The 19,236-nt window shown below is 44.7% G+C and overlaps 2 protein-coding genes across 7 annotated transcripts in view; one reads left to right on the top strand and one right to left on the bottom strand.

Annotated features, from left to right (window-relative positions):
* The window catches only part of GABRB3 (gamma-aminobutyric acid type A receptor subunit beta3), a 1,350,469-nt gene extending 1,333,514 nt beyond the window's left edge, over window positions 1-16,955 (bottom strand). Inside the window, exon 1 of the mRNA XM_069636590.1 lies at window positions 16,569-16,955. Coding sequence (XP_069492691.1) covers window positions 16,569-16,669 — 101 coding nt within the window. The 5' untranslated portion in view covers window positions 16,670-16,955. The remainder of the gene's footprint in view (window positions 1-16,568) is intronic.
* Window positions 1-19,236, top strand: part of GABRA5 (gamma-aminobutyric acid type A receptor subunit alpha5) — an 857,372-nt gene that overhangs the window by 446,303 nt on the left and 391,833 nt on the right. The window lies entirely within an intron of this gene.

The following is a 19,236-nucleotide window of genomic DNA, read 5'->3' on the forward strand; positions in this document are numbered from 1 at the left end:
CTGCTGCTGGACTCCATTGTAGAGGAGCAGATGAATGCCTCTGCAGGAAGTCCCGCCCTCGTTCTGCCTATATGTTGGAAGCCTGGAATTGCGACATGGGCAAGACCACTGATGGTACCTATTCCATGAAGAGCCTTTGAGATAAGATATCAGTTGAGAAGTCCTTATGTGATATACCATGGCAGAGACGACAATCTCTTGGAGGAGAAGGAATATGAAGATGAGAAGAAAAGAGGCTGGTGACGTCACATAAAATAAGCGTGACACATTGAGAAAACTGGTCGAAGAAGAAAGTGCATAGACCTTATAGAATCTGATGATGAAGTAAAGAATCATGAAGATATTCAAATTCAGAATGTAGATTGCACGTGTGAAGAGCACTGCAGAAAATGCAAGCTATTTTATAACTGTACAGATGCTGTGACACAAGTAGATTAAGTAATCATAAAGGCTGGCTGTACGTAGTGAATAGGTTGCAGGCAGTGCCACCATTATATAGAATTCTGTATATCCGTGTCACATATTTAGTAAGCTCAGACCCATGAAGAAAGAAGGATCAAAGGGCTGTGTCACAGCAACAAAACTGCTGAAGATCGACAAAATGTCTGGAACAGCTGTCTGGCCTGGTGCCAAAGGATGGAGCGACTAAGAACCGGTTATCTATCCTTGAAGAACAGTGGACGTGAGCAGCTGAATCAGCCCTAGTTAAGGTGCAAGAAAGAACACCATGAGTGTCAAGTTTATTCATTCAAGACAATTAAATGCTGCCAAACTGGCCAAGATACGGTCTCCTGTCACGTGAATCAAGGATGGAAATAGGAGGGGTTGTGCCGACCTGAGCTACGATAAGGATGTGCCTATACTCCCTTTAATACACAGGAGCATTGATACTTTGCAAGACCAAGTTCAAAGACAATCTGAATGGCAGAAGGCATGAGAGATGCGATAGGTATGGAAATTTGGGTGGACACGAGTGGGCCAACCAATTGTAGAAGGCCATATAACGAAGGGCCTTATAGTATGAGAGCCAATGGTGTATCATGTATTTGGTTACTGATGAAGATGACTTGCACTAGGGGTGTAGAGACCCAGTAACAACCAGATCCCTTAAAGAAAGTATACTTAGATGTTTCCCTTAACCTATCACACTCCCACATAGGTTTTCTTAGTTTGCCACATAGTATGATGTCACTTATGACAAATTTCTAGTACGTAGTATTAGTATTTTTATGCAAAATGATTGAGAGCACAATTGAACGTCCATTGATATCTGTTGTAACTCCCTGTTTTAGACAATTGAAAATAAAACAGTCAGAGGAGACATTTTGCCAAACTTCCTGAGTCAGTCTTATTATTTGGTGTAAGAGTTATTCTTCATCCCCATCCTTGTATGAATTGTTACTGATTTAAAAAGGCCATTCATGGGTTCACCAGTATTGCCAACAACTCCAGTGAAAAGCTCTGTGCACAAATCACACTGCTCCAGCTACTCAAGGGATGTCTGTTGTGAAGCGCCAAATCACAGGGTGAGGTCGAATACCCAGCTTTCATGGAGATTCCCTAATACGGCTCAAACCGCATTCATTTTGCAATCACAATGCTAATACATCCGAAAGCCATTCTTAATAGATATTCTTGCATACTTGGGGCATCACGTGACACCTTTTAACAGATTTGTCTGCCTCCTGTGTGAGTATTGTTTGGTGCATTTAGTGGAATGAGCATTCAACATTGCTCATTTGTGTAATGGAAAATGTTATTTCAGCTTGATGTAACCTGAAGTAATTTCAACGTAAATAGTAAGCATTTTGGACACTGCATTAAGAAACGGACAATAGACAGACCACTTGTTAAATGAAAAGGAGGTTTAAAGTGTTATAAAAATTAATGTCAGTTAGATTGCAAAATAAGGTTCAGACAAACAATAATGTAAGTGCATCTTTCTTATTCAATACAATCATACATTTTAAAATGAAGGATAAGGGCACCATTCATGGAAATGTGTGCAGAAATCCCACAAGGGCCGCACACCGAGATGGACACTACGCGTTCCTGTGGCCAGAATAAAAAATGCATGCCTGGCGCATTCATGGCATTTACTGTACAAAGTAACCGTATTTGCAAGTCTTGCCTGGAATGCCCCCGACAGGCCCACATGCAAAGCATAAGCAGCCAGAACAGCTACTTTTGGTCGCTACACCAGGTGCAAATACACTCACCTTCCAAACAGTGCGTGGGGTCCCCTGCAAGCAGGCCTGCATCTCGCGGAACCTACGCAGAGTCCCCCGTAACTGTTGCCAGCACCCCGACAACATGCATGTGAAAAAATGTAACTCGGTAATCACTTGAGAAATCTGCGTGTGAACCCCCGTAAACCGTACCTGCACCCCGCTAAAATGCGAGCACGCACCCCTAAGTCAGATCGGAACCCTGTTTGTATACATGCAGCCCTATATCTGACATGCAAACCTACCTCCCAGCTGCGATTCCAACGCTCAAGTGTACTTAGGCCTGCCTTCAGGTGGCGTAGAGTTCGGGTGATTTGCGTGGCGATTACTATATCAAGAGGATGTGCTTGTGGTTCCATGTCTACTTGTTGTTCAGCGCAATTCTAGGCGTGCAAGAGATTGCCTGCAGGCCTTTCCTCGTAACACCCTCTTTTTTAATGTTCTTCCCATTTTCTGTGTTCCGCCCCTACTCTACCATCTGCACAGGCCTTACACATGCTCTGGGTGGTGTCTCGTGCAAGGCGCTCGACAGCTCGCAGAGACGTGCTGAGCCTGCGCACATTTCTGGAAAAGTACTGCGCACGCGATTCCATGGCTTGATGAGCGTGCAATTGCCCTATTTTCCGCGCAAGTAATTCCATGAATCGGGCCATAAGTCTTTGGATTATTTGACCTTTGAGTGTCTTTTAGGACGAGTGAAAAGTCCCCCACATGTATGATTCAGTCAAAGCATCACATACAGAGGACAGTTTGCAAGGTCTAAAGGGGCAGTGTCCATTATGTACATGGAATGCATTCCATTGAAAAAAAACGGAATCAGAGTGCATACAGAACAATCAGGGCCACCATTTCTCAGACATTTATTTTGTTGGGTCAACAATTACACAACAATTGTTTCTCTTAATTGTAATGTACAATTCTTTCTCCCTCACTTCTTCTCTTGCCCAGAACCAGATCAGCTGGCAGGGGAGGTCTCAAATACTGTAACACTGTAAGAAGGCCACACACAGTACAATGAACAGCACAGGCTTGGGCAGAACTGGCTTGAAGAAGACTTTAGGTCTTGCCATTCATTTTGAAGTCTGGATGAAGCGAACATTATCTCTCTGCCAAAGGACTTGCAGCAGAATGTAGGGAGGCGTTGGTCAATTAGCTGCTTATGGTGAACAGAAGGACTGATCTGAATAGGAAAACACCATAATTGGAACTTCCACTCCTGGCAACATACAGGAAACTCAAGGAATGGAAGCATTTTCATCCTCCCCCTGACCCCGATCCTTAGAATATTGCAACGTGTTTTCAATTCCTAACGTATAGGCTAATTGGAACAATTTCGTACCACATATTTTGTCATAGTGCAAACAGTTGGAAGAGGACATTGTTGACTCTTTCAGAATAGAAGAAGTTGGGTAGATATTCCCAAAGAAAAGGAAATCTCCTTCCACAACTAATTGCGGTGCAAAGTAGGCTGTGGAGAAAAACATCCCCAGCCCGTAAGGGTACTGTGCCATAGAAAACTCTTTGAAGAAAAGAAGTGAAAGTAGAGAAGATCATTTACCATTACAAACACAAGAAAATATTCACCCCTGAAAATATTTATCTGTGGTTTATGGACAGAAACTTGTACAAGGTCGGTTTCACAGAGTATTGGAGGAAATACTAAAACCTCAGAAAATAAGAGAAAGAGCCCCAGTGTGTAGAATCACACAGAGTTGGCGCATATACTAGAGAAAGTTGACCCACATATGTGTGTCCCTTGTATTTTTTTTACATGTGTTTTATTTGTAATTTTTTACTAAATTGTGTGTAACGTGATCATTTTATGACTGGAAAAATTGAGTTGTGTTTAATAAAAATGGTATTATTATAAATGTATGCAAACAAGACACCAGATTTGTCATTTGTGGTTTTTTGGTTACCCATTGGTTTAGACACTACTTTTTACAGCTTGATACGACACTCCATAGCCAACGGATGCTCAGGGGTGCACCTAGTCAATTTCACTGAGCCATTAAATTTCATATAAATCAGTGCTTTCATGATCTCCATCTAGCAAAGGCAGGATATGCCTGAACATGTCACTTGTGTGTGTTTGTTCTGAGACCATGGGCCGCATTCCGAGATTGTAGGTAGCCATGGAGCTAATAGCGCCATGGCTGCCTCCAATAAAGGTACCGAGTCCGCCCTCATTCAATGGGGCCTTACCGGTCTAGCTGGACCTTTGCGGGACCGGTAAATCCCCATTGAAAATACCATTCCCCATTCCCATTTGAGCACCCAGAGGTTGCTCCTCAGTTTCACCCAAAATGACCAACGGCCCTTCTGAGAAATGCGTCCTAGGCGCTGGCCCTGAGAGAGGTTTTGTTTGTGGGATGGCTCAAGACTGTGGTGCTTGCACACTGGGCAGTGGCAGGTTCTTGTCTCTTAATCTGCCCCAGTTCTCACTAAGGTCTGTAACTAACAATGTCCCATGGCACCTTCCAGCCAGAGCATTCCTGCGTTCTTAACATTGGCAAACAGATTGTGAACTTGTGAATAGCTACTTGCCTGGAGCAAGGTCTAAGCTTGGGGGGGTGATATCAATAGCATTTATTTATTTCGACTGTAGGTGGCTAGTGTTCTATGATCTATTTTAGAAAATGTTTACTTGATGTTTCTCTGAAATAGCACATTTTTCTCAGAATCTTTTTCAAATATAACAAAATACAAATGTTAAAGTAAAAACATGGAGCCAAAACATTTTTTAAAAAGTACACCTCAAAATGACACTATTTTCTGTGCTTTTTAAAAAATGATTATCAGGGCATAATACCCACCCGACCACCTGGCCCACCACTGAAGGGAAGGCTTGCATGTACTTTTGGTCCAGCAGAAAAAGTATGTGTGCATCTTTAGTGCAATTGGTTTCATTCATTATTGCAAAGCCTCTGAATGAGCAGGTCATAGCATCACTTTTGCTATGAATCCGTGTGATATTTTTCATCAGTGTTTTGTACTAAACATGCTTTTCTAAGAAAACATTGGTATATATGGCACTATTTCAAATAAATGTCACCTTTAGGTGCACCGTGGTTTTCTCACAACAGTGTCCATGTACTCAACCATCTACCCCCCATTTTATGTGAACACAGAGTAGGACGAAAGCAGCCATGTATAATTCAAACAGCAGGGATTCGTCAGTATGTAAATGAGACATGGCCGATTTCTGGAACACGCATCACAGGTGCCAGGCACTGTGGCGGAAATTATGAAGCAGAAGCATTGGGAATTGCCTTCAGGGGCAAAGCTATAGGTGCTCATGCCAATAGGTCTGGCTTTGCAAAGGTACGGAGTATACTTTGTGTGTCCTTTGGTGCTCTGCTTACAGAAATAATAATTACCCTCCACATTTACAAAGCCGAGCTTTGCCAATGCTTGTTTTTTTGTTTTTAATTAAGCAGCGGCTTGTAACAAAGAAGCGGGCCTATGTCAGCTGTTTGGTATTCAAGAGTAAATCCCCAGTAGGACACATTTGCGAAGCCAATAGGTCTGGCTTTGCAAACAAAGATGGTACATGTGTTTTGTCCAGTTGGGCTCCACTAACGGAACATTATATTACCCTCCACATTTGCAATGCCAAGCTTGGACAATTCTTTTTTTGTTTTTGTTTAACTAAGCACTGCCATGCCACAATAAAAAGTGTCTATGTCAGCTGCTTGGCACTCAAGCACTGCTTGCAGTTCTTTGAAGAAAGCCCCAAACAAATTATTCAGACATATAATATATGACGCTGAAGCTTATATTATAGTTTTATTTATTTGTGTATTTGTTTATTATTTATAAATCTCTAGGCTTTTGAAAATACTTCTATGAGTGCATTTGTGTAATCGTTTTTTTTTCCCAGTAAGATAGCTGTGTGGGTTGAGCACTCAGCTACTGATTTGCAAGTCATAGGGCCTCATTCCGAGTCGGGCGGTAAGGGTTAATGGTCAATGGTAACGAGACCGCTGCCGTTAAACCCTTACCGCCCTATTCTGAGTTCCCTTTGCGGGTTCGAACTTAACACCTGCTTTTTGCAGGCGTTAAAAAACCAACCCGCAAAGGGACCTTGGAGCTAATTACGGCACCGTAATTTACGGTGCCGTAATTAGCACCTTCCCCATTCCCATTGAGCCCTATGGGGCAAAAATGGGAATGGGGAAGGGCCCATGGTGAATGGGGAATTACCGACCCCGCCAACCTTGGAATGGGGCGGTAATTCCGCCATTCACCATGGCGGAGTCGGAAAGATAACGGCGTCAACCAAGGCGCTAATAGCGCCTTGGTTAACGCCAGGGTCGGAATGAGGCCCATAGCCACCAAACCTGACCCTGTGACACTGACTTACATACATTGTAGGTTGAAGAAATTAGTACCCCAGGGTGATCATGGCAACTGACAATGTGGTTTTATATATTTGCACCACATGCATTTCTTCCCTGCTAGTTGCACTGGCAGTGGCTATTTGCTAGAGTCTTTATTTATTACGCGCATGCGCCACCACAACGAGGCTAGCGCATGCGCACCTGCAATACGGACATAACAACTCTGATGTGTTTGAATGTTCAAAAGGGGGAGACATGCATTCGTGTGCTACTAATGAGATATGCATGGTCGATTGTTATGGGTACCGCCCTCCCCCCTCTATTATGGAAACTCCAACGCTGGGTGAAAGCGTGGTTTGCTCTGGATCCCATCTCCATATTCATATTTCGGATTTCGTTTTCATTTGGGAGAAAAACCAATGCTTCGATCAGAGACGGTGTACCTAAGCAAAACAAGTGGCTGCGGGGTGTCACTTCTGGGTGCTTTTCAATAACTGATAGGGATCCGAGAGCAGTCTGTGTCCACGCAGTGGAGATGGAAGAAGGGGGTTAACCCAACGAGCTACCTTTCGATGTAGGCACTAGAGGCTGGGGAACTTGGTCGGAAACAAAGTCGGTTTAAACACACATCTTTTTTAACACATGTAAAAAGATGGAGAGGTCGGATATACAAAAATATATCAAAGTTTATTTCTTAACACATCATAAGAAATAATTGTTTCCACGCGATGCTCACATTTGTACATAAAAACAACGTAGAACAAAATTATTTAACACAGATTTTCACAAGACAATAGCTGGTTGTATGCCAATAGTAACCTTTTAATTCTAAAAGTGTATCACAAAATACACTGCAGCTAGAGTGGTGTTAGTGCTAATGGTTGACTTTAATCAATACAATTCATATCTGATTTAGAAAGAAATCCCCATATTGATTGTGTCACATCCATCGGGTCAAAACAATTATTTTTTATGATGTGTTAAGAAATAAACTTTGTTATATTTTTGTAAATCCGACCTCTCCATCTTTTTACCCGTGTTAAAAAAGATGTGTGTTTAAACTGACCTTGGTTCCGACCAAGTTCCCCAGCCTCTAGTGCCTACATCGAAAGGTAGCTCGTTGGGTTAACCCCCTTGTTTCTCATGTTAGTGAGTCCTCCCCCTACGAGCCCATAAACAAAAAAGAGGACACCATTTCAGTTGGCTCATTGAGTATCTCCTGTGGAGATGGCATATGCGCATTCAAATATGGACTGGGGACATAGAAGATTGACAGCGCATTGTATACATTATTTTCAGTCATTTACATGTAAGTGCCATTGGGGGCTGAGGCTGGTGATGGGGGTGTATGGTGCCTCTTTAGGGCGCTGGTTGCCCTACCCTGGAGTGGAGGTGCTTTTTGAGAGCAGTCTTGAAGGCATGGTGCGTGGCTGTGTTCTTGATGTCAAGGGGTAGGAGCTGCAGTAGTGGCAGGTTAAAAGTGGTGATGAGCCGAGGCGGGAGGTAGTATGGGAGGGGCGTGGAAATAGCATGTTCAGACAGATTCTCAAAAATAGTTGCACCTCATTCACAGCACTGCACATCTTAGAGATGCACCAGTTTATAAAAGATGTGCAAAATGTGCACAGAAGATGTGCAAAGTGGTTGGGAAGCATGCAGGTGCACCAAATGAAGCATGCAAAGCATGAAGAGTACAGAAAGTGGGCAAAGATGCACTCAAATTCGGATTCACAAAACCCGACCACCGTATTTGCTCCATAAAAGACCCTCAATATAGGCTCCTTTCACAGTGTGGAGCAAAAGGCCCAGAAAATAAACAGTGCAACGGATTTGTCTAACTAAAGAAGCACACACCCCAATCACAACCAATAGCACAGTATAATATTCCAGCATAGCAAGACAGGTACACATTCCCAGAATTTGGCAATCCAGTAGGCAGCATTCTGCTTTACTGATAAGGAGGGGGAAATGACAAATAGGAGAAGAATCGTCATGTGTAAACTGACAGTAACAGCACACTGGTGACATCATAATCCTCGCAGGCCCTACTGAAAGTCCTCAGTGTGATCCTCGGATCTGTAAAGCCATATATAGGCACGTCTCATTATACATGTGCCATGGCAGGAACAGTGAGGGCATTTTAAAACATAGCAGTGTTCTTCTGTGCACTTCTGTTGTCATTGATGTGGACCTCATACCCCTGCGTCCAAAGAAAACTTGCACAGGAAGAGGAGACACTGGCGTTCCTTGCATGTACTAATCATGTCCAATCCAGGCTACATAATCATGAGTGCAAATGCCAAAGATTATGGAGCTTCACTAGACAGCTACATATGTCATGGCCATGATGTAGCACACACGCTTGCGGCCGGTTCATACTCTGATAGATGCTTGCCACTTGATCAGGCCACTGGCCAGTTAGGTTACATAACATGCCAGCTTCCTGAGAGGTGTTCCAGCAATGCATGATGCTAACGCACATCCCACATTAATTTCAGCGGTTCAATATCTTCCCATATTTACGCTCAAAACAAGCAGAGCACCTTAGGAAGGAGAACACTTTCAATGTGGCTGTCTAGCATTCACAATGACAGATTTTATCCCATTTGTAGTTAAACAATATGCATTATTGTCTTATCAGATTTATTCTTAATGCAAGACAAAAAGAGAATGAACATGTAATACATTTTCTGAAATACTTTTCTTTTGTTTGTTAGGATAGATGCACTCATTTTTGGGAACTCTGATAAGATGCACATTTTTAGACGCAAAGTGGTACTCACATTTGCACATTAAAAATGTTGATCTGACAGATGCGCAAGAAACACGGGCATCTCATCAGATGCGCACTAAGGGCCCAATTCATGGAAAAGTGTGCATTCATCTCGCAAAATATGTGTGCCGAGACCGACTCTGCGCGAGCCAGTGCACTGATATTTTCCTGTGCATTCTACGTAATCATGGAATTGTTCATGCAAATTAACCATGTACGCAAGTCACGGTCAGAACGCCGCCGATACGCCCCCACGCAAATGCAAAACAGCCAGATACAGCTGCTTCTAAGTGCTCCGCGGGCATGCATACATGCACCCTGTAAACAGTACCTGGGGTCTCCCGCAAGCAGTCCTGCACCTCGACGACCCTGCGCAAGGTCCCCGACAACTGTCAACTGCACCCCAACTACATACATAGGATTTTTCATAACTCGGCTGAAACTCGAAAAATTCTCCGTACAAACACCCATAATCTGTTCTTGCAAACCGCAACACTGCGTATGCTCACCCCTAATTTAGATCAGAACCCCAGCTGCATACACGCACCCACAAATCCAACATGAAATCCCACATGTGCATAGTGAATCCTATGCTCAAGTGCCTCTACGCCTGCCGGATGTTGTGAGGGCTTTGTATGGCCATTTCCCTGCTGAGAGGCTGCATGGGTGGATCCATGAATACCTGTTGTTTTGCGCATGTGTGGGCATGCGATGGACTGCCTGCGGCTGGTCCCACGTAACGTCCACTTTGTTGCATGTTCTTCCCCATTTTCTCTGTTCGGCCCCCTTCCCAGCCTTTTGCGCAAGCCACGCCCATACTTTGTGTGGAGTCTTACGCAAGGAACTCGCCCACTTGCAGGGGCATGCCGGGCAGCCGCAAAATCTACGCAAGTCCAAGAAAAATCCTTTGCATTTGATTCCATGAATCGAATCAAAGAATCGAATCGAATCGAGGAACGGGATTACTCATGCAGTTTTGCATGCAAGTTCCCTATTTTCTGCACAAATAATTCCATGAATCGGGCCCTAAATGTCCACTTTGTTGTGCATCTTCTATGAAACAGTTTGTGCACTCTTGCGCACCAGGCATTGTCCTTTGTTTTATTTGTGACTATGTGCAGCGCAATGAGATGTGTGATGGCACATGCACATCTTTGCCCCAGTGAAGCTGAATGGGGAACCCAATGTCGCTGAAAGGCACGGCAGGGACGTCATTTCACCAAAATGCCAGAGGTAGCGGAAGTGACATCACATGACCTTCCCACAGCAAGTGATGTCATTTGACCCCCCCACCTCGAAGTAACATCGTGGGAAGCGATGGAACACAACCTTTCATCCCTTGACAAAACAGGAAGGGACATCACATATTGTTCCTATGAACACTGCACAGAATATATTGCAATATCACTATAATGTGTTATACATTTCATACAAGAATGGATCACCATATGTATCGTTAATATCAGTGTGTATAGGACCATAATTACCAAATTACTGTGAATCCAAGCAGATGTCCAAGGCCAAATGATAATGAGATATTATATAGCACTTAGGCTTAAGTGCTTTATATAGATCAAATATACATACAATATCACCCAACCTGTGTTGGTACTCATTTATCGACCTCAGAAGGGTGAAAGGCTGAGTTGAGGTGCTTAAGAACAGGCTAAATCAGTGACTCACCACCTGAAGTGTGCCTGAAATAAAACTTTATTGGTCTAGCAATTATTGGATAGAATTCCAGAAAGGCAAATTATTTGTTATTCCTATTCTTTGTTATTTAGCATCACTGCTCAAAGTGATGCACCTGTTTCACAAGATAATCTGCCACTCCAATAATAAAGAGCAATATGACACTGGCCACAGCCCAGCAGCTTACATTATAAAAAAAAGTTACAAAAAAGTTTTTTAAAAAAGAGCTTTTTTCCAGGGGTAGCAAGGGAGACCACAGGGGTAGCAAAGGAGACCTCAGGGGTCGCTACTGCGACTCCTGGCGACCCCCAAAAGACATACCTGAGGCACAGGTGATTGAACTGGGACAAAGGGGAAAAACCAGTTCATGTACAATCATTTTAAGCAGCAAGGGGAAGGAAGCCACCCTCCTAACCCCTTTTTTCTCCATTTTGCGATCCATAAGGGACGCCTACAGGCAGATACCCAGAGAGCAAGGGAACACCTGCAGAGACAGGAAAACAGTTTTCACACCAGAGAACAGCGAGGGAGAGTGAAAACACAGAGCTGGTGTAATAACAGCCAACAAAAGGACAGACAGTAGGGAGGAAGGAAGGAACAAAAAATCGAAGAACGAAATGCAAGACATATAACACATATGTGTGGATAAGACTCGGGGACTGCACACATCTCTTAATTGCGCCACAATTGAATTTCACAGTTTTGGACACTTGGTCGTAAAATAGAAAAAAAAATGTTTTATTTGTTGATGGCCCTTATTGATTACACGTGTTTCGGCACACTCCTAGTGCCTTCCTCAGATCAGGGCAATGTCTATTTACCATCCACTGATTTAACAGCTACAAATAACGTGATAGATGGCTGAGTCCCATCAGACTCCAAACGATTTCTTACAATTTCAATTTTACTGCATCACGCGTCGGGTTCCTAAGAGGAGTGTGCCGAAACACGTGTAATCAATAAGGGCCATCAACAAATAAAAAATTTTTTTTTCTATTTTACGACCAAGTGTCCAAAACTGTGAAATTCAATTGTGGCGCAATTAAGAGATGTGTGCAGTCCCCGAGTCTTTTTTACAATCGGAGTGGGGGAACTCTTTGTCTCCGGTTTTTCTGCACACACCATTGCGACACCACCGAATTTGGTGTATAGATCTCAAGTCGCGGAGGTCTAAGAGTGATTTACCCAAAAAAGTTCCCTACAACAAATTACACATATGTGTGGATGACCACGGGCACCGGACGGCTAGCGCTAGTGCCCAAGCCTACAGTCATTTGAATGGCCTCAGGTCATACTTTCCAAATATAAGGAGGGTCAGCTGGAGCTGCTCTCCTGATTGATCAGCGGAATGCAACCAAGTCATCCCGTGAACGCACGAGACTGATTTTCTTCACCCAAATCCCACCCAGCCCTAAGGAAGAAGGAGGACAAGAAACATACAACAGGATAAGGATAGGACAACGCACATTGTCTCAGTCGTGGGAAGAAGATGGCAGCATGGGCCAGGAGGACAACACCTGGCGCATGTCCCCAACAGAGATGAGACTTTTTACAAACATGTGTTCAATTTACTAATGTAACATGCAATAAAATCCAATGCCTTTTTTATTGCCATCGCCAAAAAAAAAGTCTCAGTTATTCGTTAGTACAAACCCCGCCAAAGGGGGAGTTTTGGTGTATGCAGTGCTTTAAGTAGGGTAAGAAATTGTGGGGGGGCGCTCATTTGGGGGTGTGGCTTGCCTAATGGGCGTGGCCTGAACGGAAAGCGTGGCTTAAAGAAGTGCATGTAAAAATGAACAGGGTTGGTCTCGTCTACATAACTAAGCGCATACATAACTAAGTGCATACTGCAACACTGCTGGTACAACCAAAACGTGTGGTCCTGGGAAAATCATTTAATTGCACTGTGTCTTATCTGCAGCATTTAAAGTCCTGGTGTAGTAAATAGTGACAAAGTGCGATATAATGCTTCAGTATATAGCAGTGTAGCCTAGCCCCACAGCGTATAGTAGCTTCTGCTCCATGTGAGATTATTTTGTGAGTCCCCTCTTGTGAATGGAGAAATTACAAGAACCAGAATGCAAAGTTAAGGAATCATAGAATCCAGTAGTGGCTCATCATTTCATACCTGAAATGGGACAGGTTGAGTTTCTGATTAATCATAACCAGTTTTTCAGACTGTTTTTTTTTTATTACAGAAAGTCAAAAACCTAAACAAATCTAGTTAGGTCCCAACAGTAGAACAGCCAGACAATCCTGAGCCTCTGCTACCTCTGTCCTATGGAGGCAATAAGCCACTCCAGATATGCGTGAGCCTCATTGGTTGTCATGAGTGAAGCACAGCCAGGAGCTCTGGGCACCGCCAGCTAAGGGCCACATATAAGGATAGCCGTGCCACCCAAGGCATCTTACCATCCAACACTTTTTGGTGTTGCTCATTTAGTGAGTCCCCTTAAGTGGGCCAAACAGGGATCCCTGCTCTTTTTGCATACTGACCAGAGCTGCCCTTCACTGACGGGGCCCCACACAGTCCAAATATGTTGGGGGTTCCTTGTATTCTCTTGCAGAGTGGGGCATGAATTTGCATTTATGATGGATAACTCCTGGCAGTAGCAGGACAAAGACTGATTTGCGTTTTTTGTTGGTACCCTTGAGCAATGGTCCTGATTGATTTAAAATTCTGGAGTGGAAGGTATTCCGAGGAATTGCCAGTGGCTATGATTAATTAAGAGCTTTCCATCCACCAAGGTAATACGAGACCTTATTCAAGCAAGGATGAAGCATGTCTGGGGTTGTGCTTGTGGTTGAAAGGATGTGTTCTTCAAATACGGTCTGCAATAACATCAGGACCTCAAGTTGTGTTTCCATAATGTTCTATAGAGGTAATTTATAGAGTATAATGCTCACACTTTACACTTGTGAGATATGGTATCACTACTATAATGTTTCACTTTGCTGGTTGAATTTTAGAAACCTTCAGTAAAACATCAGAAGTGTCTTAAGTGTCGGATTCCTCGTGTTTTATCAGCTGTTTTCAAATCCCAATCAGTAAATGTTTGACAATACTGTGCCGCCCTTTGAGGCACTATTGGTCTGCCTGGCAGGTATTTCAATGACAGCTTTCCATGAAGTGAAGGCTTTCAGAAGCTAATGTCTCTGCCTTGGAGTTAATGGGTCACACATTAACACCCTTTTGTCTCCACTCCTGTTGTGCATGTTGCAGTACATAGCTGAAACAGAATTCTTTCTCTCATCCTTACGCTGTAAAAGGCACAACAGGGAGTTGAGCCAAAAGGGTGTAAATGGTGGGGACACTGTGGGTTTCCTGAGTTGTGACTAACACAAGTGCCAGCCAGGCACAGCTTCCCGCAACCTAGTTTGAGCGAAGCTGTGACTACCCTGCACTTCTGTCAGTCACAGCTGCCTGACTTAATGACGTTGGGCTCATCTCCCGTCGCGGCCGCAGTCGAGGCAGAACAATGACCCGCCGTGAAGTGGTGGGACCGGGAGGCCCCGGCAGGGCACTGGCTCAGCCTCATTTTTTGAAGACCCCCCGACAGGCCCCGGCCCACTTAAAGCACTGGGCGTATGTATCCACAGTTGCCATCTTTGCTCCCTAGTTTATGAGAATATGCCCCACTGTGTAGAGCATGCGACTGCAGAATGAGAGGTCGGTCAAGCGGTGAAGGTGGGGTTAGAGCTCGGGTTCCCAGAATCCACAGCTTGATTACGCATCGGATAACTTTCTTCTCCCTCTAACTGAACGCGTCCAGCTGCGCGGCACCGCGCCGCGCAGGAAGTGCAGGGTCCAGATGTGGAGGAATTACTCAGAAAGGGAGCTGTAATCCAGCCTGGCCATGTGCTTATCATACTTTCAGAGATTTTGTTTCCCCCCCCCACCCCGAGTGCAGCGCTGCGCTCATTGAGCAGTCGCTGGGGGACGGAGGGGCTGAAGGAAGCATGCAGTCACGTGCTCGGGATCAGCCTGGATTTGGCCGCTTATGCAACCCTCTTGCTTGGAGGTGCTCTCTCGGATAGAGCTGGCGAGGAATCAGAAACAATACTCACAAAAACAATGGGTCCGTCATTCTGCTTCACACGGATCTGCAATTCGCAACAATGCGCCCATGCCAGCAAAGATTTCAGGCCCCGAATGTGCTTATCCAGGGAAACAGCTAAACACGCGGAGCAGGGCGTTGCAGTTATGAATGGATAACGCCCTCCAGTCACTAGCAGGAAACCCCCGTGATGACATGAGGGGATTTTCTGTTTAATGCTTTAACGCTCTGAAAAGGTGTCGGGCAGCTTGGCAGCTATAATGGGCCAGGCTAAATGAGGAGCCCGGGGATGGCGAGTTAAGAGGCGTTAGGCAGCTAATACGGGGCGGAGAGTTATTTTTAGCCATACTCCCGTCTGTGTCAAAGGGGAGGAGGTTTCCAGAGGAAAGGCGAGCCCATAAAGAGAGAGAGCACACAATAAAAGCACGGCCTCACGATTCACACAAGCAGTTTATAACGGTACAACCCCTTTGGAACACGCTCTGTGAATCAGGCCCCAAGAGTCACAAGTCAATAGATAGGTAGGTAGATGGATGCAACAAGAGGCATATAGACAGAATGGAAAACAGATGGGGAGACAGGAGACTGGCACATAGAGCGAGATGGAGAGATAGCTACATCTATCACTAGAGACAGAGAGAAAGAAGTGCACCTATAGATGGGTAGAATGAATGGTAGATAGATGATGGATACGTGGATATAAATACTGATAGATGATAGATATATGGATATATGAATTAAATGGTAGATAGATGATGGATATAAATAATGATAGATGGATAGATACATGGACATATGGATTACATGGTAGATAGATGATTGATACATGGATATAAATAATGATAGATGGATAGATGGATAGATAGATAGATAGATAGATAGATAGATAGATAGATAGGTAGGTACATGGATATATGGATTAAATGGGAAATAGATGATGGATACATGTATATAAATAATGATAGATCGATAGACATATGGATACATGGATTAAATGTAGATAGATAGATGATGGAGACATGGATGTAAATAACGATAGACAGATGGATGGGTGGATGGCTTAAGAGACAGCCCGTATGAAAGATAAACTTATATAAGCCCCATACATTCTTCATTCAAATCGATAAAGCATACAGGCAGCTAAGAGCTATATGTGCAACTTCAATTCCAAGAGTTTACATGGAATTGAAAAAGCCCAAAAACGCTATTCTAAAAAAAATAGTAAATACATGATATTATAAAGAAATGCAGAACAATCCACGAAAAAGCAGACCTTGTTTTCCCAATGTTTCCTACTAGGATTCCATCCAAAGTTATGTTTGGAGCTGCCCTAATCAGACATTGACATCACTGAAGGCTACAGATAACACAGCGATATGTGCTCTACACTCTTTTTCTGGAATCCGCCCACTGTGGCCGGGGTGATCACACGAACTAGTGATTGGAGTGAAAGGATAGTGGGATAGAGGCTCACCAGTTCACCATCATGGCTGCATTGTTTTCTGCGATGAACGGAAGTTCCCCGAGCACTTTCCAAACCATTGAAAAGAAGATGAACACGCTGATCCCGGGCATTCCTTGCAATCTCTCCAGGATGCTTGGACTGTGTCAGTCAATCTTTTCCCCAGCCCACAGAGCAAGGCGCGCTGCGCTCTCCGGCACCGGCGGGCCGCTTCTCTCCCCAGACCTGCAGGATCAGAGCCGGGTCACTGGACGGGCATCCGCTGCTAAGCGAGGCTCCAGGTCTGCCACGGTCCCTGCGAGCGCGGGAATAGCATGCCCCCGTCCCGTCGTCGAGGTTGTACAGTGATGACTGGAGCTCCAGACATCTGTGCAGGCGGGATACGTGGGGCTGACTGGATCACACGGACACAAACACTGATTGTACCCGGGGATTAGGAAAATGCAAAAATCCGATTTTGACATGGGGAAAGCATCAGTCATCCCTGGATTTTCTGGACATCATCAAGCATAAGAAGTCCGGTAATCAGGACTGCGCTTGATGTCACTTAATTTCGTTTATAAGTAGGTTAAGTGTGTCCACGCAATCATGTGGCTTTACGCCTAGACACAAACGCGCAGACACTCATGAACAAGACGTTTAAACATACTTAAATATTTCTACACATATTCATAACGTTATTCATTTCTGGGGTCTATAGCAGAAATTTGACATACAAGGCATTAGCATTAGGGCAAACATTGCCCCAGAGCAAGAACCATAGGGCCCGGTTCATGGAATCATTTTCATGGAAAAAAGGTTACTTGCACGACAAACTGTGCGCAACTCCGCATTCATCGATTCATGGAATCGAATGCACAGTACCTTTTCTGGATTTGCGTTGAGTTTGCGCTGGCTTTGGCATGTCTCTGCGAGCCGACGAGGTCCGTGCACAAGACTCCATGCAGAGCGTGGGCATGGTTTGCGCAGACGGCTGGGAAGGGGGCAGAACAACAAAAATGGGGAAGTACTTGCTAAAAAGTGGGCTTTCTGAGGGATGGTCTGCAGGCACTCCTTTGCACGCAACAATTGCGCGGCACGAGACGTGTACATGGATTCGATCACACAGCCTCTAAACTGGGAAATGGCCACGCAAGTCCTTCATACTATCTGCCACACGAAGGCAGGCGTAAGTACACTTGCTTATAGGATTCACAGAGTGAAAGTGGGTATGCATGTCCGATTAAGTGGGTCGTGTACACAGTGTAGCGGGGTGCAGGAGCGGTTTACTGGGGTTCACACAGACATTTTCAGAGTTCATACCGAGTTACGATTTTTCATATGCATGTTGTCGGGTGCCGGGAACAGTTTCGGGGGACCCTGCGCAGGTCCCACGGATGCAGGCCTGCTTGTGTGGGACCCCACAAACTGTTTGAAGGGTGCATGTATTTGCACCTGGGTGAGTGCGGAAAGGTAGCTGATCTGGCTGTTCATGCTTTACGTGTGGGCATGTCAGGAGCATTCCGGCCGCGACTTGTGAATACGGTTACTTTGCGCAAACAATTCCATGAATACGCGGGCATCCCACTCAGCCGTCACAGTTCTACAAACCAAGAGCCAACGCAATAATAAAGGAAACATGGGCACAGTTTTTTCTTCTGGGGTAACGTGGGGTGAGGGAAGGCTATGCTCTTTAGAAGGGTGTGATTGTGATCCAGCAGTGACCCAAACAACACAGCAATACAGTCCAAAATAGAGGGAATGTCCAGTGAAGGTTCTATAAAAATATATATACTTCAATCAAATGCACGGTTTGCAATAGAACTATCTATAAAACACTGTACAAACCACACCTTGTGGAAAGACAGAGAAGATGTAACAGATAGAAGAATGTAGTATGAATACATGGGTGATAGGCAACTTATTAACCACAAACAGGATATGTCATTGTTTGAAAAAAGGTGCAAAAGTGACCTAACCAGTCTCTAGGGCCCACATGGGGATGCTTTGAGCAGTGATTCGAGCAGATCAAGTTCAGTTCTGGCACGGTGGATCATGAGGGTCCAAGCAGCAAGAGGGTGGCGAGCAGGTTCAAATGTGGTAACTCTGTGCAGTTAGAAAATGACTTTAGGAGATGCAGATCTGGGCACTTCCCAGGATCTCTTTAAGGTTAGGCAGAGTCATGTTGGGTTGTAAACACTGGGAAGGGTCGATGAACGATGCTCCGAAGGTTCGAGTCTACGAGTGGTGGTTGTCGAAATGATAATCCTGTTGCTTGAAATTGCGGATCAGCAAAGTGGCAGGTCGAGGGGTGAGTCACATTCATTTGTGGTATAACCCCTGGCCCGAGTCACCAAGTCACTCACCAGTGGTTCGAGTTGGGTCCTGGCGGCAAGCGGTTGATTTGAGTCTAGCATGTGAAGGGCTCAGTGAGGACACAATGCAGCATTGAGGTGCTCAGTGTCCAATCACTTGTTCAAAGGTTCGGAGAAGTGCCAGAAAGTAGCTCTAGCAGGATCCCTCAGCATCACTGGCAGCAAATTCACTTCAATGGCCACCCAACCTGTTTTGAGGCAGTGGAACAGGGAGCATTAGCAAATCTGGTCTTCCAGGTGTTTTGAGAGCCAATTCAGGGGCTCGAGGGCAGACTGAGTCCTCTCAGGTTCTGCTCTCCCAGTCATTCTGATGCAGAATTGCTGGT

Source organism: Ambystoma mexicanum, chromosome 7p, assembly GCF_040938575.1.
Source record: "Ambystoma mexicanum isolate Mex_15411 chromosome 7p, UKY_AmexF1_1, whole genome shotgun sequence".
Taxonomy (NCBI): domain Eukaryota; kingdom Metazoa; phylum Chordata; class Amphibia; order Caudata; family Ambystomatidae; genus Ambystoma; species Ambystoma mexicanum.